This window comes from Pipra filicauda, unplaced genomic scaffold, assembly GCF_003945595.2.
Source record: "Pipra filicauda isolate LSUMZ 115617 unplaced genomic scaffold, ASM394559v2 scaffold205_size1947385_pilon, whole genome shotgun sequence".
NCBI classification, from domain to species: domain Eukaryota; kingdom Metazoa; phylum Chordata; class Aves; order Passeriformes; family Pipridae; genus Pipra; species Pipra filicauda.
This window is the reverse complement of record NW_024104316.1, coordinates 378,285-398,074: the sequence shown is the minus strand read 5'-3', so window position 1 is coordinate 398,074 and position 19,790 is coordinate 378,285. Positions and strand designations below refer to the sequence as shown.

General features: G+C 66.1%; 5 protein-coding genes across 7 annotated transcripts; 2 read left to right on the top strand and 3 right to left on the bottom strand.

Annotated features, from left to right (window-relative positions):
• Window positions 1-94: 94 nt before the first annotated feature.
• LOC113985382 (probable D-lactate dehydrogenase, mitochondrial) lies at window positions 95-3,153 on the bottom strand. The gene is made up of 11 exons (XM_027716102.2): window positions 3,067-3,153; window positions 2,815-2,927; window positions 2,552-2,693; window positions 2,327-2,468; window positions 1,913-2,072; window positions 1,636-1,835; window positions 1,430-1,558; window positions 881-1,008; window positions 706-796; window positions 504-615; window positions 95-430 (listed from the first exon to the last, which is right to left on the bottom strand). The coding sequence occupies exons 1-11, from the start codon at window positions 3,127-3,129 to the stop codon at window positions 265-267; spliced, it is 1,446 nt and encodes a 481-aa protein (XP_027571903.1). The 5' UTR covers window positions 3,130-3,153; the 3' UTR covers window positions 95-264.
• Window positions 3,154-3,818: 665 nt separating this feature from the next.
• On the bottom strand, window positions 3,819-5,701 carry LOC113985391 (chymotrypsinogen 2-like). Of its 2 annotated transcripts, none has more exons than XM_027716125.2 (7): window positions 5,635-5,701; window positions 5,409-5,512; window positions 5,235-5,314; window positions 5,045-5,123; window positions 4,396-4,576; window positions 4,085-4,218; window positions 3,819-4,008 (listed from the first exon to the last, which is right to left on the bottom strand). In XM_027716125.2, exons 1-7 carry the CDS (start codon window positions 5,699-5,701, stop codon window positions 3,847-3,849), a joined length of 807 nt encoding a protein of 268 aa, XP_027571926.1. In that variant the 3' UTR covers window positions 3,819-3,846. The 2 variants fall into 2 exon arrangements, with proteins under 2 accessions (XP_027571926.1, XP_039236770.1); XM_039380836.1 differs by having other exon boundaries at window positions 5,235-5,303; window positions 5,398-5,512; window positions 5,653-5,701.
• Window positions 5,702-7,246: 1,545 nt separating this feature from the next.
• On the top strand, window positions 7,247-9,129 carry LOC113985390 (chymotrypsinogen 2-like). Its single transcript, XM_027716124.2, has 7 exons — window positions 7,247-7,313; window positions 7,436-7,539; window positions 7,634-7,713; window positions 7,825-7,903; window positions 8,372-8,552; window positions 8,730-8,863; window positions 8,940-9,129. Exons 1-7 carry the CDS (start codon window positions 7,247-7,249, stop codon window positions 9,099-9,101), a joined length of 807 nt encoding a protein of 268 aa, XP_027571925.2. The 3' UTR covers window positions 9,102-9,129.
• Window positions 9,130-9,794: 665 nt separating this feature from the next.
• LOC113985392 (probable D-lactate dehydrogenase, mitochondrial) lies at window positions 9,795-10,737 on the top strand. Its single transcript, XM_027716126.2, has 4 exons — window positions 9,795-9,881; window positions 10,021-10,133; window positions 10,255-10,396; window positions 10,480-10,737. Exons 1-4 carry the CDS (start codon window positions 9,819-9,821, stop codon window positions 10,735-10,737), a joined length of 576 nt encoding a protein of 191 aa, XP_027571927.1. The 5' UTR covers window positions 9,795-9,818.
• A 303-nt stretch (window positions 10,738-11,040) lies between these two features.
• Window positions 11,041-17,930, bottom strand: BCAR1 (BCAR1 scaffold protein, Cas family member). Of its 2 annotated transcripts, XM_027716123.2 has the most exons (7): window positions 17,893-17,930; window positions 16,364-17,056; window positions 14,989-15,150; window positions 14,658-14,762; window positions 13,084-14,229; window positions 12,781-12,870; window positions 11,041-12,420 (listed from the first exon to the last, which is right to left on the bottom strand). In XM_027716123.2, exons 1-7 carry the CDS (start codon window positions 17,902-17,904, stop codon window positions 11,905-11,907), a joined length of 2,724 nt encoding a protein of 907 aa, XP_027571924.2. In that variant the 5' UTR covers window positions 17,905-17,930; the 3' UTR covers window positions 11,041-11,904. The 2 variants fall into 2 exon arrangements, with proteins under 2 accessions (XP_027571924.2, XP_027571923.2); XM_027716122.2 differs by lacking the exon at window positions 17,893-17,930 and having other exon boundaries at window positions 16,364-17,170.
• Between the last annotated feature and the right edge of the window lie 1,860 nt (window positions 17,931-19,790).

The window sequence follows — 19,790 nt, the reverse complement described above, 5'->3', positions numbered from 1 at the left end:
CTGTGAGTGTCTGTGTGTGCTGCCTGGGACAGGGACCCCCTAGGGAGGGGCTGGGGCGTCCTGTCCCCCAAAAGACATCACAGTACATGGAGGCTACATGTACAAACGGGTTTATTTGGGGTTCGGGGATCCCTGACCCCCCGAGGTGGGGATGGGGGGATTTGTGGGGACACAAAGGGTGGCAGTGCAGGGCAGCGTGGCCACCCCAGCCCTGTCTCCCGGGGCTGCAGCCCCCCACTGCCAGCTCAATGCCAGAGCCCCCCCTCAGAGCACCTTGCCGGGGTTCATGAGGTTGTGGGGGTCCAGTGCAGCCTTGATGGAGCGCAGGGTGTCCAGCCCCTCCTGGCCCAGCTCCTCCAGCAGCAGTGCCCGCTTGCCCAGCCCCACGCCGTGCTCCCCGGTGCAGGTGCCCCCCGCCGCCAGCGCCCGCCTGCGGGACAGCAGGGTCAGGGCAGGGGGACATCTGCCTGTCCAACTGTCCCCCCAGGGTGCCCCATCCCCACCTGCCCAGGCGCTGGGTGAAGGCGTGGATGCGCTGGGCCTCCTCTGGGTCCTGGGTGTTGAAGATGAGGATGCAGTGGAAGTTGCCATCGCCTACGTGTCCCACCATGGGTCCTGCAGGGCCGTGGGTCAGATGAGGTGCACAGGGAGGATGGTGGCCCCCCAACCCACCCCTCTGTCCCAGGGGGCTGCAGCCCCACTGACCGGTGAGGCCAGAGTCCTGCAGGTCCTGCTTGGTCTCCACCACCACGTCGGGCAGGCGGGAGATGGGCACACAGACATCCGTGGAGTAGCCCTGGGGCGGGCAGGGCAAAGCTGTGGCAGCTGCAGCTCCACGGGCGCTGCCGCCATCGTCCCTGTCCTTGTACCTGTCCCTCACCTGGCAGCCGGGCCGCAGGGCCAGGGCCGCGTACCAGGCGTTGTGGCGCATGGCCCAGAGCCGCCCACGCTCCTCCGGCTCCTCCGCCCAGGCCAGGCCGGAGCCACCGTTCAGTCGCACGATCTCCTCTGACAGTGACCAGGAGCCCTGGCATGGGACCCACGGCACCCCCAGGCACCTGGCCCTCACCCCAGGACCTCCTCTGCCCATCCTGGGCATCCATCCCATATCCCAGGATACCCCTGGTCCTCCCATCCCTTGTCCCTGGGCACCCATCCATCACCCTGTGACTTGTCTGGTCACCCCTGTTCCGTGTCCCTGAGCCCGTCAGCAGACCCCCAGCCCACACACCCATCCCTCACCCTGGTGTCTTCCAAGTCCCCATCCCCAGCATCCATCCCTGGTTCCTCTGTTCCTGGTCCGGGGCACCCATCCCTGATCCCAGAACAACCCTGTCCCCCGTCTCCTGTCCCTGGACACTCATCCCTGGGTGTCCATCATGGCCCCCAGCCCCAGGCACCCAATCCTCATGCCTATTCCCATCCATACCCGTCTGCCGTTGCTGCTCAGCCAGGCTGTTCCGGGAGCCATGGAGCTCCAGGAGGAGCGTGGCTGCCACCGGCAGCCCCATCCCGCTGTAGCGGCCACAGGCGTCTGCCATCACCTCATCCAGGAACTCTGGTGAGAGGAGGCGGCGCTCAGTGCCACCACCAGCACCTGGACCCGCGGCCCCACCTCTGGCCCTGGGCACGCACCGATGCGGGCCACGGGCACGGCCGCCTGCAGCACCTGCACCGTGCACGCCACGGCCGCCCCCACGCCGGGGAAGGAGGCGATGGTGGCGGCGGTGGCCTCGGGCAGCGGGTGCAGGCGCAGCGTGGCCTGAGTCAGGAAGCCCAGGGTGCCCTCGGAGCCCACGAAGAGCGAGGTCAGGTCGTAGCCGGCCGCCCGCTTCCTGTGTGGAGCTGGTGAGCAGGTACAGACACACAGGAGCAGCCAGTCCAGCACAGCCCCCCGGCCCCCAGCACCCACCTGGCCTGGCGCCCGGGGCCGGCGGTGTGGAGCAGGCGCCCGTCCGGCAGCACCACGCGCAGGTTGAGAACGTTGGGGCGCATGGTGCCGTAGCGCACGGCGTTGGTGCCCGAGGCACCCGTGGCCGCCATGCCACACAGAGAGGCGTCTGCCCCGGGGTCTGCAAGCAGGGGGTGGGAAGGGGATGGGGGTGGGGATGCTCACCACTCCCCCATGGACATCTCCAGGACCCCTGACCACACTAAAACCATGGGTAACCCCAGCAGCACTGGGGCCATGGCACCTCTGGTCCCATGGGCACCACTGGGACCACAGTGCACCCATGAACACCCCAGGAGCCCCAGCATTCCCGACATCCCCAGCACCCTCAGTGGTGTGACCCCCGGCCCCATGGCCCCCCCATGCCCACGGTACCGACAGGGAACCAGAGCCCGGTGCCACGCAGGTGGCTGTTGAGGGCCTTGCGGGTGACACCGGGCTCCACTGTCACCGAGAAGTCCTCGAGGCTCAGCTCCGCGATGCTGTCCATGCGGCTCAGGTCGAAGCAGACGCCGCCCTGGCACAGGGGCACCGGTGGGTCTTGGCACAGCCGAGCACCGAGAGCCCCGGGGGGGTCAGGGGGTGCCGGGGAGCCGATACCTGCACGGCATTGACACCGCCCTCGAGGCCGGTGCCGGTGCCAAAGGGCACCATGGGCACACGGCGGCGGTAGCAGAGCGCGGCCAACTCCTGGACCTGCCCCACCGACTGGGGCCACACCACGGCGTCCGGGGGGGCACAGCTGGGGGACAGGGGCACCGCTGCCAAAATGACTTCCCCCTCCTCGGGGCCCTTCCCCTCCCCAGCTCTCTTGCCCTCCCTGGGATCCTTCCCCAGGGCTCCCAGCCCCCGAGGGCACTCACGGGTGCATGGACTCATCGTGGCCGTGCTGCTCCCGCACCGCCGTGGCCGTGGAGACGTTGGGGGCCCCGACCACGGCGCTCAGGGCCTCCACAAAGTCGGGGGGCAGCGAGGGCTGCGGGGGAACGACCAGGGCTCCGTCAGGGAGGGGCTGGGGAAGCTCTGCCTGCGGCCCTGGCACACACAACAGCCAAGGGCACGGGGCCCAGCGGCCACGGCAGGACGGGAATGCCCTCGGGGACCCCCGGCCCCACCTTGGAGCAGCAGCTGCGGCGCCCCAGGGCTGTCCCCAGTGCCAGCACCCGCCACAGGGCCATGGCAGGACCGGACAAGAACAGGAACACGGGAACTGAACGACCAGGACCCTGCCCTGCCCTCCCCCCTGGCCGCCGGTCCCTCCCCCACACAGACACCTTAAGGTGGCTCCGGCCACGGGGACGGACACGTGAGTGTGTTCCTGCCAGGGGGACCCATCCCACAGTGCCCGTGGTCACATCCCCACACCGGGCAGGGTCCCAGCCTGAGCCGTGTCACCGCCCCCACCATGGCCCTTGCCCTCCCAACTGTCCCACAGCCCCGTGTTCCCATACCTGCTCAGCTGGCCCTGCAGCTGGCCAGGGGGCCCTCACCCTCTGGGAGGCCACATGGCCCGGGCCTGGGCCGTCCCAGCCAGGTGTCCCCATGCTCAACCAACCGTGTGACCACAAGCAGCCCTGTCCCTCTGACTCCATGCCCAGCCAGGTGTCCCCATTCAGGACCCCGTGTTCCCATGCCCCACTGTCCATCTGTCCCATTTCCCAGCCAGCTGTCCCTGTGCCCCCATTCCTGTCCCTGTTCTCACCCAGATGTCCCCATGCCTCCCAGCCCTCCTGACCGGGTGTCCCCATGTCCCCCCTCACACCACACGCCCCCATCCCCAGCCACCAGTCTCTCAGCCACCCGCCTGTCCCCCGTCCCGCTCCCACCCGTCCCACGGTGGGGACAAGGACACGGTGCTCAGGGGTGGCAGCGTTTATTGGTGTTTATTGCCAGGCTCAGTTGGCCTCCAGGATGGAGTCGATCCAGTCGCGGAGCTCGGTGACACGGGCGTAGACGCCGGGCGTCTGCGTGTCGCAGGTGCTGCTGCCCCAGGACACGATGCCCACCAGGGTCCAGGCGCCGTCCTTCTGGCACACCAGCGGGCCCCCGGAGTCGCCCTGCACGGGGCACTGGGTGAGCACCAGGGAGGGGCCCAGGGGGGCCGAGGGCAGTGGGGTGGCCGGGGGCACCTACCATGCAGGAGGAGGCTCCGTCGGCGCCGGCACAGACCATCACGTCGCGGATGCGGTAGCCCCAGAACTCCTTGCACTGGGCGTTGGTGAGCAGGGGCAGAGCCGCCTGCTGCAGCACCGCCGGTGTCTCCGAGTCTGCGGGAACGGGGCCTCAGCTCCGGCACCGGAGCGACAATGGGGACAAGGACACGGGGGCAGAGGTGGTGACAGGATGGGTCAGGGTTGGGGACTGGGAATGGGAATGAGGAAGGGGACAAGGACGGGGATAGGGATGGGGATGAAGGCAGCGAGGGGGACGAGAAGGTGCCGTACCACTGGAGTCAGTGAGCCCCCAGCCGGTGGTGACGCAGGTCGTGCCCCCCGCGAACTCGTCGGTGGCCTTGGGCAGGCAGACGGGGGACACGCGGTCCGAGAACTGCGCTGGAGTGGCCAGTTTGATCAGGGTGATGTCGTCGCGGATGGTCAGCAGGTTGAACTTGGGGTTCTTGAAGACCTGGAGCAAACAGCACCGCTCCCAGCGCCCGTCCCGCCCACCAGGGTGCCAGGCACTGGGCACTCCTCAGGGACCCATGGGGACGCCGGGGAACGGTCCTGTGGGTCCCGTGCTGGCCGGGTGCCTGAGCTCCAGAGCCCAGCCCCTGGGACACGGGGGAGCAGGGACACCCTGTGCCACATCACCTGCAGGGATGAAGGGGACCCTGGGGGCGTGACCCCCATCCCTTGGGGCTCCTGGGGACACCCTGGCAACCCGGCCTGAAGATGGGGGGGAGCAGGGACACCCCAGGGCATCGCAGCCCAGGGATGTAGGGAACCACGGACACCCCAGGGAAGCCTGACCCTCAGGGAAAGGGCAACCAGGGACTCCTTGGGGACCCAACCCCCAGGACAAGGGGGACCCGGACACAGCCCCCCGAGTCCCTGTGGTGGCCCAGCAGGCACACAGCCCCCGCCCCAGCGGTACCTTCTCGATGGTCAGCGTCTGTTGAGCAGTGCTGGGGTTGTTCTGGTCATAGGCACCCACCACCACTTTGTCGGTTTTCCTGGGCACGGGCAGGCACTGAGCACAGGGCACGGGCACGGGGAGGGGGCAGCTCTCACAGCCCCGTGTCCGTGCCCAACCCCGCGCCGCCAGCAGCAGAGCCGGTGCCTACCTGACGCCGCAGTGGGCAGCGGTGACCACCCAGTTCTCGCTGATCAGGGACCCGCCGCAGAAGTGGAAGCTCCCGTAGCGCTGCCGGGGAGAGCTGCCCTCAGCACCCGGCACCGCCGACGGGTGCTCTGTGCCCGGCCCCCCACACGGCACCCACCCCTGGCCCGGCTCTCACCTGCAGGGACACCTGCCATGGCCAGGACCCCGGCACTGCCGGCTCCCCGTTGACGATGCGGGTGTAGCCACGGACGACGGGGGCGATGGCGGGCACGCCGCAGTCTGCGGGGCACAGGCGGCCGTGGCACGGGGGCTCCGGCTGCTCTGGCCCCGTGTCCCCTCCCCACCACTGCCACCCCACCAAGCCCCAGGCCCACCCTGCCAACCCCCACGGCCCCACGCACCCTCAGGGAGGGTGGCACGGGCAAAGCCCACCAGAGCCAGGCAGCTCAGCAGCCACAGCAGAGCCATTGTCACTCGTCAGGATGGACTCTGCCTGGCACCCGGTGCCTCTTATACCCACCCTGGGCACGTCCCCGCAGCTGCTGGCCTTGCCACCGCAGCCTTGGGAGATAGGGTTGCACCTGGTACGGTGCCATGACGTGGCCTGGGAGCATGGCACCTGGAGCCAGTGTCCTTGGCTATGGCTGTTGGACAGCACATGGTCCAAGTTCTGGCTTAAAAATGTCCTTAGTCCGGTGCATGGGGTGAGTTCTCACTTGGTCATGGAATCATAGTAAAGTGGTTATGGTTGGAAGGGTCCTCACAGGCCAACTTGTCTGTAAAGGCTCTGCTGCCTTTTTTTTTTTTTTTTTTAATCTAATGTGAAGGAAGGAGCTGGAAGACCATTCCTGTTGAGAGGAATGATGAAACTCAGCCCAGACATCCACTATAATAGGAACAAATGGGAATTGTGGGCCCACAGGAATATCAGAGCAGTGAAGCAAATGTTGGTAGAAATAGGCTATGAAAGGCATGTGGGAATTGCAGCTCTGGTGCCAAAATGAGCCCATGCCAGCCTGGGTCCTTATCACAAAATCACAGAATGGTTTGGGTGGGACGGGATCTTAAAGTTCATCTTGTTCCAGTCCCCCTGTCATGGGCAGAGATACCTTCCACAATCCCAGGTTGCTCCAAGCTCCACCCAACCTGGCCTTGAACACTTCCAGGAATGGGGTAGCCACAGCTTCTCTGGGTAACCTGTGCCAGGGCCTCCCCACCCTCACAGGGGAGGATCTCTTCCTAATCTCTATTCTAACCCTACCCTCTGTCAGTTTGAAGCCATTCTACCCTTCTTCTGTCAGTCCATGCCCTTGTCTCAAGTCCCTCTCCAGCTCTCCTGTAGTCCCTTTAGGCACTGGAAGGTGCTCTAAGGTCTCCCTGGAGCTGTCTCTTCTCCAGGCTGAAGAACCCCAACTCTTCCAGTCTCCCTCCATAGCTGAGGCACTCTGTTCCTTAGCGGACCTCTGTGAGCTTCTCTGGACCCACTCCAGCATGTCCACATTGTTCTTATGTTGGGGTCCAGGGCTTGACACAGTGCTCCGGGTGGGGTCTCAACATAGTGGAGCAGAGGGGCAGAATCCCCCCCCCTTGACCTGCTGCCCACACTGCTGGAGATGCAGCCCAGGATACGTTCAGCTTTCTGGGCTGCCAGGATAGGCTGTCATGGGATGGTGGAATTTCCAAACTCCATGGAGTTCACCTGAGGTTAGGACCATGGAGTTCACCTGAGGTTAGGACCATGGAGTTCACCTGAGGTTAGGTCTGCAGAGCCCTTCCCAGCTGCCACCCAGGCAGGGGCACAGGGTCTCTGTTCATTCACAGGGCCAGGCCCCCGGGACATCAAAGAATTGGGTGACGAGATGGTTCCAGGGTTGGCAATGTGCTGGTGGCACCGTACCAGGTGCAACCCTATCTCCCAAGGCTGCGGTGGCAAGGCCAGCAGCTGCGGGGATGTGCCCAGGGTGGGTATAAGAGGCACCGGGTGCCAGGCAGAGTCCATCCTGACGAGTGACAATGGCTCTGCTGTGGCTGCTGAGCTGCCTGGCTCTGGTGGGCTTTGCCCGTGCCACCCTCCCTGAGGGTGCGTGGGGCCGTGGGGGTTGGCAGGGTGGGCCTGGGGCTTGGTGGGGTGGCAGTGGTGGGGAGGGGACACGGGGCCAGAGCAGCCGGAGCCCCCGTGCCACGGCCGCCTGTGCCCCGCAGACTGCGGCGTGCCCGCCATCGCCCCCGTCGTCCGTGGCTACACCCGCATCGTCAACGGGGAGCCGGCAGTGCCGGGGTCCTGGCCATGGCAGGTGTCCCTGCAGGTGAGAGCCGGGCCAGGGGTGGGTGCCGTGTGGGGGGCCGGGCACAGAGCACCCGTCGGCGGTGCCGGGTGCTGAGGGCAGCTCTCCCCGGCAGCGCTACGGGAGCTTCCACTTCTGCGGCGGGTCCCTGATCAGCGAGAACTGGGTGGTCACCGCTGCCCACTGCGGCGTCAGGTAGGCACCGGCTCTGCTGCTGGCGGCGCGGGGTTGGGCACGGACACGGGGCTGTGAGAGCTGCCCCCTCCCCGTGCCCGTGCCCTGTGCTCAGTGCCTGCCCGTGCCCAGGAAAACCGACAAAGTGGTGGTGGGTGCCTATGACCAGAACAACCCCAGCACTGCTCAACAGACGCTGACCATCGAGAAGGTACCGCTGGGGCGGGGGCTGTGTGCCTGCTGGGCCACCACAGGGACTCGGGGGGCTGTGTCCGGGTCCCCCTTGTCCTGGGGGTTGGGTCCCCAAGGAGTCCCTGGTTGCCCTTTCCCTGAGGGTCAGGCTTCCCTGGGGTGTCCGTGGTTCCCTACATCCCTGGGCTGCGATGCCCTGGGGTGTCCCTGCTCCCCCCCATCTTCAGGCCGGGTTGCCAGGGTGTCCCCAGGAGCCCCAAGGGATGGGGGTCACGCCCCCAGGGTCCCCTTCATCCCTGCAGGTGATGTGGCACAGGGTGTCCCTGCTCCCCCGTGTCCCAGGGGCTGGGCTCTGGAGCTCAGGCACCCGGCCAGCACGGGACCCACAGGACCGTTCCCCGGCGTCCCCATGGGTCCCTGAGGAGTGCCCAGTGCCTGGCACCCTGGTGGGCGGGACGGGCGCTGGGAGCGGTGCTGTTTGCTCCAGGTCTTCAAGAACCCCAAGTTCAACCTGCTGACCATCCGCGACGACATCACCCTGATCAAACTGGCCACTCCAGCGCAGTTCTCGGACCGCGTGTCCCCCGTCTGCCTGCCCAAGGCCACCGACGAGTTCGCGGGGGGCACGACCTGCGTCACCACCGGCTGGGGGCTCACTGACTCCAGTGGTACGGCACCTTCTCGTCCCCCTCGCTGCCTTCATCCCCATCCCTATCCCCGTCCTTGTCCCCTTCCTCATTCCCATTCCCAATCCCCAACCCTGACCCATCCTGTCACCACCTCTGCCCCCGTGTCCTTGTCCCCATTGTCGCTCCGGTGCCGGAGCTGAGGCCCTGTTCCCGCAGACTCGGAGACACCGGCGGTGCTGCAGCAGGCGGCTCTGCCCCTGCTCACCAACGCCCAGTGCAAGGAGTTCTGGGGCTACCGCATCCGCGACGTGATGGTCTGTGCCGGCGCCGACGGAGCCTCCTCCTGCATGGTAGGTGCCCCCGGCCACCCCACTGCCCTCGGCCCCCCTGGGCCCCTCCCTGGTGCTCACCCAGTGCCCCGTGCAGGGCGACTCCGGGGGCCCGCTGGTGTGCCAGAAGGACGGCGCCTGGACCCTGGTGGGCATCGTGTCCTGGGGCAGCAGCCCCTGCGACACGCAGACGCCCGGCGTCTACGCCCGTGTCACCGAGCTCCGCGACTGGATCGACTCCATCCTGGAGGCCAACTGAGCCTGGCAATAAACACCAATAAACGCTGCCACCCCTGAGCACCGTGTCCTTGTCCCCACCGTGGGACGGGTGGGAGCGGGACGGGGGACAGGCGGGTGGCTGAGAGACTGGTGGCTGGGGATGGGGGCGTGTGGTGTGAGGGGGGACATGGGGACACCCGGTCAGGAGGGCTGGGAGGCATGGGGACATCTGGGTGAGAACAGGGACAGGAATGGGGGCACAGGGACAGCTGGCTGGGAAATGGGACAGATGGACAGTGGGGCATGGGAACACGGGGTCCTGAATGGGGACACCTGGCTGGGCATGGAGTCAGAGGGACAGGGCTGCTTGTGGTCACACGGTTGGTTGAGCATGGGGACACCTGGCTGGGACGGCCCAGGCCCGGGCCATGTGGCCTCCCAGAGGGTGAGGGCCCCCTGGCCAGCTGCAGGGCCAGCTGAGCAGGTATGGGAACACGGGGCTGTGGGACAGTTGGGAGGGCAAGGGCCATGGTGGGGGCGGTGACACGGCTCAGGCTGGGACCCTGCCCGGTGTGGGGATGTGACCACGGGCACTGTGGGATGGGTCCCCCTGGCAGGAACACACTCACGTGTCCGTCCCCGTGGCCGGAGCCACCTTAAGGTGTCTGTGTGGGGGAGGGACCGGCGGCCAGGGGGGAGGGCAGGGCAGGGTCCTGGTCGTTCAGTTCCCGTGTTCCTGTTCTTGTCCGGTCCTGCCATGGCCCTGTGGCGGGTGCTGGCACTGGGGACAGCCCTGGGGCGCCGCAGCTGCTGCTCCAAGGTGGGGCCGGGGGTCCCCGAGGGCATTCCCGTCCTGCCGTGGCCGCTGGGCCCCGTGCCCTTGGCTGTTGTGTGTGCCAGGGCCGCAGGCAGAGCTTCCCCAGCCCCTCCCTGACGGAGCCCTGGTCGTTCCCCCGCAGCCCTCGCTGCCCCCCGACTTTGTGGAGGCCCTGAGCGCCGTGGTCGGGGCCCCCAACGTCTCCACGGCCACGGCGGTGCGGGAGCAGCACGGCCACGATGAGTCCATGCACCCGTGAGTGCCCTCTGGGGCTGGGAGCCCTGGGGAAGGATCCCAGGGAGGGCAAGAGAGCTGGGGAGGGGAAGGGCCCCGAGGAGGGGGAAGTCATTTTGGCAGCGGTGCCCCTGTCCCCCAGCTGTGCCCCCCCGGACGCCGTGGTGTGGCCCCAGTCGGTGGGGCAGGTCCAGGAGTTGGCCGCGCTCTGCTACCGCCGCCGTGTGCCCATGGTGCCCTTTGGCACCGGCACCGGCCTCGAGGGCGGTGTCAATGCCGTGCAGGTATCGGCTCCCCGGCACCCCCTGACCCCCCCGGGGCTCTCGGTGCTCGGCTGTGCCAAGACCCACCGGTGCCCCTGTGCCAGGGCGGCGTCTGCTTCGACCTGAGCCGCATGGACAGCATCGCGGAGCTGAGCCTCGAGGACTTCTCGGTGACAGTGGAGCCCGGTGTCACCCGCAAGGCCCTCAACAGCCACCTGCGTGGCACCGGGCTCTGGTTCCCTGTCGGTACCGTGGGCATGGGGGGCCATGGGGCCGGGGGTCACACCACTGAGGGTGCTGGCAGAGGGGATGCCTTTTGGCTGGGGATGCTGGGGGGTCCACGGGTCTGCCATGGTCCCTGAGTTGTAGCAGGGTGCCCCAGGACTGAGAGTGCCATGGACCCAGTACTCTGGGGTCCACATGAGGCTGGGGTACTGGTGTCCCAAAGGTGCTGGAAGGGATGGGTTCCCAGGACCACCAAGACTGGGCTACTGCCCTCTCTACCACACCAAACCCACAGCCGCCATGGTGGGCCATGAATGTCCTGTGAGAGATGCCCTCCCCACCTCAAGCCAGAGCCAGAGTGGCCCCACTGCCCCGCACTGCCACCCCTCATTTCCCCCAACCCCCCACATGCCCCATTAAACCTCTGTGCACCAGCAGTCTCCATTGGCTATGAGATCTTTTAGGGGGACAGGATCCCCGCAGCCCTGCACCAGGGGCTCTCCCTCGCCTCAGCAGGCACACGCAGATACCCAGGAGATGGAGGGCGTTTGTAGGCAAATCTTTATGCTGCTGGGGGACTTGGGGCCAAGTTTTGGAGGGGGCTGCCACGCGGTAGCTCCGGGAACCAGCGGAAGCTTCCCCTGTGTTCAAAAGGCACCAATTTCAGTTCACGTTTCGGTTACAGCTGGTACTGTATCACACCCCGAGACGTGAGAACGCACAGGTTAGCCCCTTCCTGCCCCAGCAGCTCCCCACCATCCCTTACCCCCCTGGGGACCCCTATCCCCAGGCTCCAGCACACAGGGGGACAGTACAACCTCTCTGTGTCATACTGTCCCACCACCACAGGGGATGGCTTCCACACCATTAGAATCTGCTGGCCACTGTAGAGTGGCTCTGGTGTCCCCCCGAGAGCGGGGCAGCCACAGCAACACCTCAAATTGCCAGGCACATCCTTGTCTCAAGAGGGACACGGCCCCATGCCCTCCAGACCAGGACCGGCTGCCGGTTTTGTATAGAGAGAGGACAGCAGGGAAGGATTGGGCATAGATGCACCTCCCAGCTTTGCTTCATTACGGGCACAGCTCTGAAACCATTCCTGGCCTCCGGCCAGAGGGAAGAAGAGGGAAGGAGATGATGGCTGCAGCCCATCCCTCCCCTCCCCATGGAGCCCCAGCCCCCCGGTGTGCATGAGTCTCTATGTACATGTCCGCTTACACCAGGTGGAGAGGACTCCCATGGAGGGGAACACATGTCTGGGGAGGGGTGGGGGCCAGAGAGAGGGGACAGTGGCCCTGAGGCCATCACATGGCTGCCAGCTGGCCCAGCACCATCCTGAACTGCTGCGTGCTGTTGGCGAGTTCCTTGACGCGCTCCACCATGTCCTTGGACGCGGCAGGAGAAGGGTAGTGAAGGGCGGCTGCCTTGGTGGTCGCCACGATCTCCTTGAGCATCTCACAGAGGAGGTTGCTGTAGTGCATCACCTTGTGCTGGACATCCTGGGCCTTGGCCTGGCGGGACAGCGTGTCCCCAATGAGGACGAGCTTGTGGGCGCTGAGGATGACGAACTTGCTGTGGGCCACGAAGATCTTGGGGGGTTGGTTGGTGCTGACGGCGGTGAAGAAGGCGTCGACAGCATTGGTGAACGTGGTAAGGTTGGCCTCGCACTGCTCCAGGTAGAAGAGGAGGAGCTGGCGGTCGGCAGGACACAGGGTCCCGCTGCCCCGTGCCGGGCCATAGTGTTGGGAGGGGCTCCAGTTGGACAGGTCATTGTCGATGGGGCGCGACACCTCCTGCTCCAGCCGCTCAAACTGCTTCAGCTGTGGGAGAGATGAGTGTGAGGCAGGGTGGCCACTGAGCCAGCACCTGGCTCCCCCTCCCCGGAGCCACCAGCACGGGTGGCCATGGCCACCAGCCCCAGGGAAAAGAGCGAGGGACAGTGCCAGCCTCAGGACAACTATACCACACCCCTCTCCAGAAGCCAGGTGTCTATGCCCCTCTCCACTGGCACAGCATTGGTATGGTATGGAAGGCAAGATAAAACCCTCCACTGGGACAGACAGGGAAGAGGGCTGTGGTCAGACCGGCAGCAGAGGTTATGAGGGAAGCAGGACCTGAGGCCCTGCCTGCTCTGGGCACTGTGCTCAGCAGTGCCTACCTGCCTGCCCTGGTGCCCTTACCTGCTGGTGCTCCAGCTGGTCCTTGCTCTGTCGGATGATATTGCCTTTCTCCAGCAACTCCTTCTGGGTCTTCTCGAACTCCTCCTTGCCCTGCAGGAGCATGACATGGAAGGGGTCAGCAACATCAGCCTTGCCAGAGCAAGCTCCCACCTGCCCCAGGATACCCCTGGTCCCCACAACCCTCAAGTTGGAGGATAAGAGCAAGACATGTGTGGCAGAAGCAGATCTGCCTAATCCCCCTGTGCCGGGGAGGCACCGGCACAAACGCTCCCTGTGGGGAGTGGCCCCCCCGCCCGTGCCCACCTGGAGATGGACATAGTCGTAGTCCTCCATCCAGCCACTCTCACTGTTCTCGTAGGGCCCGTCGGGCGACTCCTGGGCCAGCAGCTTGGGCGGGGAGGGCAGGGGCCGGGACTGGATGCTGTTGGCTTTGTCGGAGGGGTGAGGGGGCCCATGGCCACCACTCTCCACCGCCGGCTTTGTCCGTTTGAAGAGGAGGGAGGCATTGCCATGCAGGAAGGAAGCCAACTGCTTGGTGTCATCAGGGACACCACGTGAGTGCATGATGAAGTGCTCCAAGTCATCCGCGCCCGGCTTGCTGCTGGCCAGCGCACTGGGGGCCCAGTGGCAAGCGTCCAGCATTTGGCCGTGCCGTGCCAGGGCCTGGTAGACCTCCTCCATCTTCTGCAGCTGCTTGCTTAGCTTGGCGTACAGGGAGCGGTCGGAGGCCTGGGCAGCATTGCCCACTGCCCCCCGGGCAAACTCCAGCAGGTCCCGGAGGGCCGTCCGGACGCCCTCGGCCGCGCCGCGGATGCTGGCGGCGTTGGCCTCCATGTGCTCGGGGCTGCGCCAGTTGGTGCCGATAAAGGACATGAGGTAGGAGACGGCGCTGCTGACGCCGTGCTGGAGCTTGGCCAGTGTCTCCATAGCGGCGTCCAAGTCCAGGGAGAACTCCTTGCCGGCTCCCTTGGCCGGCTCCTTCACGGGCACCACATCCAGTGAGGACGTGGAGATGTTGCTGCGGGTGCTGCCCGTGCTGGAGGCTGAGAGGCGCTTGGCGTCGGCGCCCTTGGCCTCGCGGTCCACTTGCGGTGGGACATCGTAGATGTACTCGCCCTCTGTGTCCACGGAGCCCTTACCCGGGGCGTGCAGGTCCCGGGGCACGTCGTACACCTCCTGGGAGGGGAAGGTGGATCCCCCCAGCTTCTTGAGGCTGGGGGGCACGTCGTAGATCTCATGGGAGAGCGGCTGCTCAGGAGCACCCTTCCCAGCTGCCGGTGGCACATCATAGACATCCTCTGGCAAGTAGGGCTCCTGCTGGGCCAGGATGAGGTGGCGGGAGGGGTCGAAGGTTTTCTGCTTGGCGAAGGCGGGGGGCACGTCGTAGGTCTCCTCCCGTGCCGGGCCATCCGGCACGTCCTTGCTGACCGAGGGGGGGACGTCGTACACCTGCAAGGGCAGAGCAGCAGGCACTGTCAGCACTGCTGGGAGGGCTGGCCTGGCTCAGGCACAGAGGTGCAGACGGGTTGCCCAATGCTGTGGGGCACACAAGAGCCACCTCTGAGCATGCACGATGGCACTGGGTGGGCACCAGGATGGAGCCATGCACCCCAGGGGTTCCCCTGCCCTTTGGGACAGGAATCACAACATCCTAGAGCAGCCCAGGTTGGAAGGGACCTTGAAACATCACGGAATCCAAACTCATCCCCTGGATGTGAACATCCAGCACCCTGCCTCCTGGTACCCTGAAAGCCTCCAGTGCCAGGGACACCATCACATCTCTGGGGAAACTGATCCCTGGGAGAGTGAATTATTGTTTTCCCTATAAAAATCTGTCTTTCTTATAGAGAAGCTGGGAGGTTCCTAGCAGCACTTACAGTTTGGGGCAGGTTCTTCTCCACGCTGGGGGGCACATCGTAGATCTCCTGCCCTGGGTCCTGCCCATTGGGACCCTTCACTGCCATGGGGGGGGTGTCATAGACCTGGAGAGGGGGACACAGAATGATATATCAGAGATGGCATGGGTACTCATCTCTGCCCAGGGACCAACTGGGAAAGATGGAGGTGCCCAGAAGCAGTCCCAAGCTTCATAAAGTGCACAGTTTTGGGTGCCATTTGCCCAGTTTTGGATCCCCAACTGTGCCAGGTCATTTCTCATTCTAGAGGATGGAGCCAAAGATACCCCCTCGACCCCACAAGCAGCCTCACCTCCTGGTTGAACTGGCTCGGGACCCCCCCTCGGACAGGCGGCACATCGTAGATCTCCTGGGAACCCGTGGAGATGAGGTGGCGAGGGAAATCATACTCAACCTGCTCACCCTTGGGGGAGTCATAGACATACACCTGCCCCATGCGGGTGGGCACCAGCACCTGGAAAAAGATGGAAAAGTGATGTAGGGACTGCCGAGCACCCCCCCAGCCTGCATCATCCCCCCCAGACGCAGCGCGGGGCTGCAGAGGGGCTGGGTGCGCGGTCCGTACCCGCCGGTGCGGCAGCGGGCACGGCGGTGCCCACGGGAGGGCGCTCCCCGGCCGGGCGTGCAGGCTGCCGGGGACGGGATGATCTCACCGGTTATTTATAGCGGCGATAGAGCCTCGCAGAGAGACAAAGCCCGGCCGGCACGGCCGCGGGGAGCACCACGGAAGAGCCGATTCGGGCATCGAGCTGTGGGCAGAGATCTGCCTACGCCTGGAAACCCCTGCCCACGGCTTCACCCCCGAATTGGTCGTTCCATGGTGACACGAGCGCGGCAAATAACCAAACCTAGAGGGTCATGGCACTCTGCCCAACTGGTGCTAAGAAGGGCTGAGGTGTCAGGCTGGTTCTCAGTTTTAGGATGCTCCTCATGCCCTGGATGTGATTGGCAGCTCCCTCTCCTCACTGGCTACTTCCCAGGGGTGTGAGTCAGGTAGCCTTCCCAGAAAACGCGATACCGAAAGCACCTCACTCCTCTTCCCTGGGATGAAGTGCCAGAGAAGGGGCAGAGCCAGGAGGAGCCTGGTGTCGGGGATGGAGCTGTTAGGCTCCATGCTGGGGACAGGCTGGTGGCTCACCCTTGCCTCACCAGTAAATCCAGCAAGCACTGGCAGGCTCTTTGGCACAGCCAGGACATGCTGGCACCCGCTGCCTGCTCCTGCCCGCGCTCCCAGCAGGAATGAAACCTCACAGCACTGTGCTGGGTACCACAGCTACTTCCACAGCTGCAGAATCTGGCCAAAGGAGCCCTTGGGTTATCAGCACCCTGCACCCACACCAGACATGTTGCCATGCCCTGAGTGACAATGGCAGAGCCCACCAAGAGACCATGAGGACCCAAGTGCCAAATGCTGTGCCAGCCCCAAGCGGGGCAGCCCAGGTCAACCAGGGCACCACAGCCACTGCAGAGACTCCCTCACTGCACCCCCTCCTGCCAGCAGTGCGGGGAAGGATGCCCACACAACTCCAGCAATGGGCACAAGGGCTGCCCACTCCAAGAGACACCAGTGGGCTGATAAGCCCAAGCCCTGCCACCCACTCACACCCATGGACCACAGAGCACCCCACAACTATAACATGCTCCCCAATCCAGTCTCCCCGTCCTACCTTTCCCTGGGGCTTGTGCCCTTCCCAGCTCCTCATGTCCAGCGACGGGGGCACCTGGTAGATTTCTTGAGCCTGACCAGCTGAGGGAGGAACCTGGTAGACATCCTGGGGAGGACTGGCAGAACCCCCGGGGTACGCCTCTGCTGCCTGGCCCAGGGAGGGGGGCACCTGGTAGATCTCCTGGCCGGGGCTGGGGAAGGTGTGGGGAGGTGCCTGCTTCGGGAAGGTGGGTGGCTGCTTAGCCGGGGCAGGAGGAAACTGTCCGGTGGGTGCCGAGCCCGGGTACAGACTCTGCTGTCCCTTGTTGGGGACCGGCATCAGGTAGACGTTGTCCCCTTGGGGGGCATAAGCAGGGTGCATGGGTGTGTACTGCGAGGCGGGCGACAGCGGGGTGTATCCCCCTTGGTGGTGGTACGGCAGAGCCGGCTGGGGCACCGACGGCTGCGGCGGCGCCTGCCCCTGCGCCGGGCCGGGCGCTTGCTGCTGCTGCTGCTGCTTCTTGTCGTACATCCCCACCAGGATCTTGAGGCGGTTCCCGGGGACGATGCCCTGCCGGCCGTGGAGCGAGCAGAGCCACCAGCCGTCCAGCCCCTGCGTGTTGCGCTCCAGCACCGTCATGATGTCGCCCTTGCGGAAGGAGAGCTCGTCCGGGGACTCGGCCACGTTGTCGTACAGCGCCTTGGCCAGCACGTTCTGGAAGAGAGCCCCGCGCCGGGGCGGTGAGCCGGGCCCCGCCGGCCGCGGGGGCGTCATCCCGGCGGGCCGGCAGCTCAGCGCCGGCACCGAGCCCCGCGGGCCGAGGGCTTCGCCGAGCGCCTCCCGCCAGCGGGATCTGCCCGCTCCGACCGCCGAGGGATTCCCCGCTGGAGCTCAACCCACTCTTCCCAGAGGTGGTGCTGGGAAGGGGCCGGGCCCTTCCTCCTCCCCGGTTTCGGGGGGCCTCCTCTGCCTCTCCCGCCCCTTCCCTCCGCCGCCGGGGAGGAAGTGCCGGGGCGGTGAGTCAGCCGTGTCCGTGGCCATCCCACGGCTCCCGCCGCCGGGCCTGGGCCCCTCCGGCCCCGCGGGGTCCCCGGCCCGGGCCAGGACGGCACCTGCCAGCGCTGCCCGGGGGGGAGTGCGGCCCGCCCGGGGCGGCGGGGCCCGATCCCCGGCTCTCCCGCGGCTCTGCCCGGGCCCTGCCCGCCGCCGGTGCCACCCTGCCCGGCGGGGCGGGGGGCGGAGGCCCGGGGAGGCCCCTGGCCCCGGTGGGGCCCCTGCGGGTCCCGCAGAGCCGCGACCCGCCGGGAGCGACGGAGGGCGGGCAAGGCCTGACCGCCCCGATGCGGCGGGGCTCGGCCAAGGTCACGCCAGCGAGATCGGCCGCACCGAAGGGGCCCAACCCATGGTGGGGGGACTGCGGCCTTCCTCCTCCATCCCCTCCTCCTCCTCCTCCTCCTCCTCCTCCTCCCTGGCGGGGCCCCCCGCCAGCCGTTCCCCCGCGTCCCGCCTGTCCCCGCGCACGTCGCCGTGCCTCCCCCCGCCCCGCTCACCAGGTAGTTCATCTTCCCGCGGGGCCGGGCCGGCCGCGGCGGGGGCCGGGCCGGGAGCAGGGCCGGGGCCAGGCCGGGCCGGGCCGGGCCGGGGGCGGCGGGGCCGGGGCCGGGGCGCGCGGGCGGCGGCGCCACACGGAGCGTTCGTTATAGCGCCGCGCGCGCCCGGCCCCGGCCCCGCCCGCCGCCATTGGCTGCGCCCACGGGGGCGGGGCCCCAGGCAGGGGCGGGGCCCGGGAGGGGCGGAGCCCGAGAGGGGCGGGGCGGAGGGGGCGGGGCGAGTGTGTATCGTGTGTGTAAAGGGCGTGGAACGGGTGTGTAAAGGGTGTGCAATGTGTGTGCAAAGGGTGTGCAATGTGTGTGCAAAGGGTGTGCAATGCGTGTGCAAAGGGCGTGGAACGGGTGTGTAAAGGGTGTGCAATGTGTGTGCAAAGGGTGTGCAATGCGTGTGCACAGGGCATGGAACGGGTGTGTAAAGGAGGGTAATGGGTGTGCAGTGAAGGGCAATGAGTGTGTAAGACATGCAGTGGGTGTGTAACGGGTGTGCAGCAAGGGGTAAGGCAGTGTAACGGGCGTGAAACAGCTGTGCAGTGAAGGGCAACGTGTGTAAGGGCTTGCAATAGGTGTGCAAATGAAGGGTAAAGGCTGTACAGTGAGTGTGTAGTGAGCAAAGGGTAATGGGAGTGTAACTGGTGTGCAATGGGTGTGCAACAAAGGGTGACAGGAGCGTAACTGGGGTGTTCTGGGGTGTGTAACGGGCAGGGTGTGTAACGGCAGGGGGATGTAAGGGGCAGGTAACGGGCGAGTGTAGGTGCAATGGCTCACATGGCAGAGCACACATGGCACACCATGGCACACGTGGCATACATGGCACACCTCTGCCGCCCGCCTGGCCTGTTCCAACAGCCCGCCCACGTGGCCCACGGGCACCCCAACAGCTGGTGAGCCTGGACCTGGCATCTGCCACGCGCCGCAGGCCCTGCCATCAGCAGCACGGCCGGGAGCAGGCGGGGAGGGCCGCGGGGCTCCCTGGGAGCTGTGGGATGCACATGTGTGAGCTGTGTGGGGACACAGGACCTGTGGACACGCACAAGCTGCATGGACACCCACGCTGCTCCCCAAGCATGCGAGAGCACGCAGGGAACCACGGAAAGGGACACGAGGGGTGAATGCAGCTGCGTGGGCACACGGGCGAGTGGGTGGCGCGGGGCCCGCGTGAGAGCCGCGGGCAGTGAGTGAGCGCTGTGTGCGGGGGCAGGCAAGGAATGTGCCCCTGCCCCTGCCCGTGCCTTCCGGCCACAGTCCCCGCAATGGCATTTCCTCTCACCCTCAGGGGTTACCTTTGGGCCACAGGCCGCATCAGCGTGCAGTGGCAACGTAGAGGCCAGACTGCAAACACATGCCCTTCTCCAAAAAGCAGGGCTTGTTCTACTCCCTGAGAGTCACCACCGCTGTCCCCTGCTGGAGGCACGTTTCCCTGCTCATGGCTGGCAGAAAGGGACACTGAGGCACAGCCGAGGTTGGCAGATATCCGGAGGCAGAGACTGCGGTTGCACCCGCAAACCGCAGCTGCCCCAGCACGGGGGACTGTGGTTTCCTCTTGTTGGTGACAGTGGTGACAGCGCAGGGACTGAGTGCCATGGGCATCCTTGGGATGGGCTCTAAGCTCCCCAGCCCCTCTCCCACCAATGCAGCTGATCCCATGAGGCCATGGTGTGTTTGGAGACCCTGAGCCTCGTGTGGGCCCACCCAGCCAGTAGCAAGGGTCTCCTGGGATCCCTGGGGTGTCCCCAGGGTAAAGCTCCCACCATATGGTTTCAGGCAGGTGCGGAGGGGCCGCAAACTCCCTTCTTTCAGACTTCAAAGCAGTGGGGATTTCATTTTTCCCTCTCCCTGTG

Excerpts from the sequence above, each read along its gene's own strand:
- BCAR1 (XM_027716122.2), bottom strand. The coding sequence starts at position 17,116 with ATGACGCCCCCGCGGCCGGCGGGGCCCGGCTCACCGCCCCGGCGCGGG. Across the intron at positions 14,763-14,988 it reads CGAGCCAGTTCAACCAGGAG|GTCTATGACACCCCCCCCAT; the intron begins GTGAGGCTGCTT and ends CCCCCTCTCCAG. Across the intron at positions 12,421-12,780 it reads ACCAGCTGGAGCACCAGCAG|CTGAAGCAGTTTGAGCGGCT; the intron begins GTAAGGGCACCA and ends TCTCTCCCACAG.
- LOC113985392 (XM_027716126.2), top strand. The coding sequence starts at position 9,819 with ATGGCCCTGTGGCGGGTGCTGGCACTGGGGACAGCCCTGGGGCGCCGC. Across the intron at positions 9,882-10,020 it reads GCCGCAGCTGCTGCTCCAAG|CCCTCGCTGCCCCCCGACTT; the intron begins GTGGGGCCGGGG and ends GTTCCCCCGCAG. Across the intron at positions 10,397-10,479 it reads GCGGTGTCAATGCCGTGCAG|GGCGGCGTCTGCTTCGACCT; the intron begins GTATCGGCTCCC and ends CCCCTGTGCCAG.
- LOC113985391 (XM_027716125.2), bottom strand. The coding sequence starts at position 5,701 with ATGGCTCTGCTGTGGCTGCTGAGCTGCCTGGCTCTGGTGGGCTTTGCC. Across the intron at positions 5,513-5,634 it reads CCGTGCCACCCTCCCTGAGG|ACTGCGGCGTGCCCGCCATC; the intron begins GTGCGTGGGGCC and ends TGTGCCCCGCAG. Across the intron at positions 4,577-5,044 it reads AGACGCTGACCATCGAGAAG|GTCTTCAAGAACCCCAAGTT; the intron begins GTACCGCTGGGG and ends TGTTTGCTCCAG.
- LOC113985382 (XM_027716102.2), bottom strand. The coding sequence starts at position 3,129 with ATGGCCCTGTGGCGGGTGCTGGCACTGGGGACAGCCCTGGGGCGCCGC. Across the intron at positions 797-880 it reads CCCTGCGGCCCGGCTGCCAG|GGCTACTCCACGGATGTCTG; the intron begins GTGAGGGACAGG and ends TGCCCGCCCCAG. Across the intron at positions 616-705 it reads GCAGGACTCTGGCCTCACCG|GACCCATGGTGGGACACGTA; the intron begins GTCAGTGGGGCT and ends ACGGCCCTGCAG.
- LOC113985390 (XM_027716124.2), top strand. The coding sequence starts at position 7,247 with ATGGCTCTGCTGTGGCTGCTGAGCTGCCTGGCTCTGGTGGGCTTTGCC. Across the intron at positions 8,553-8,729 it reads GGGGCTCACTGACTCCAGTG|ACTCGGAGACACCGGCGGTG; the intron begins GTACGGCACCTT and ends CTGTTCCCGCAG. Across the intron at positions 8,864-8,939 it reads ACGGAGCCTCCTCCTGCATG|GGCGACTCCGGGGGCCCGCT; the intron begins GTAGGTGCCCCC and ends TGCCCCGTGCAG.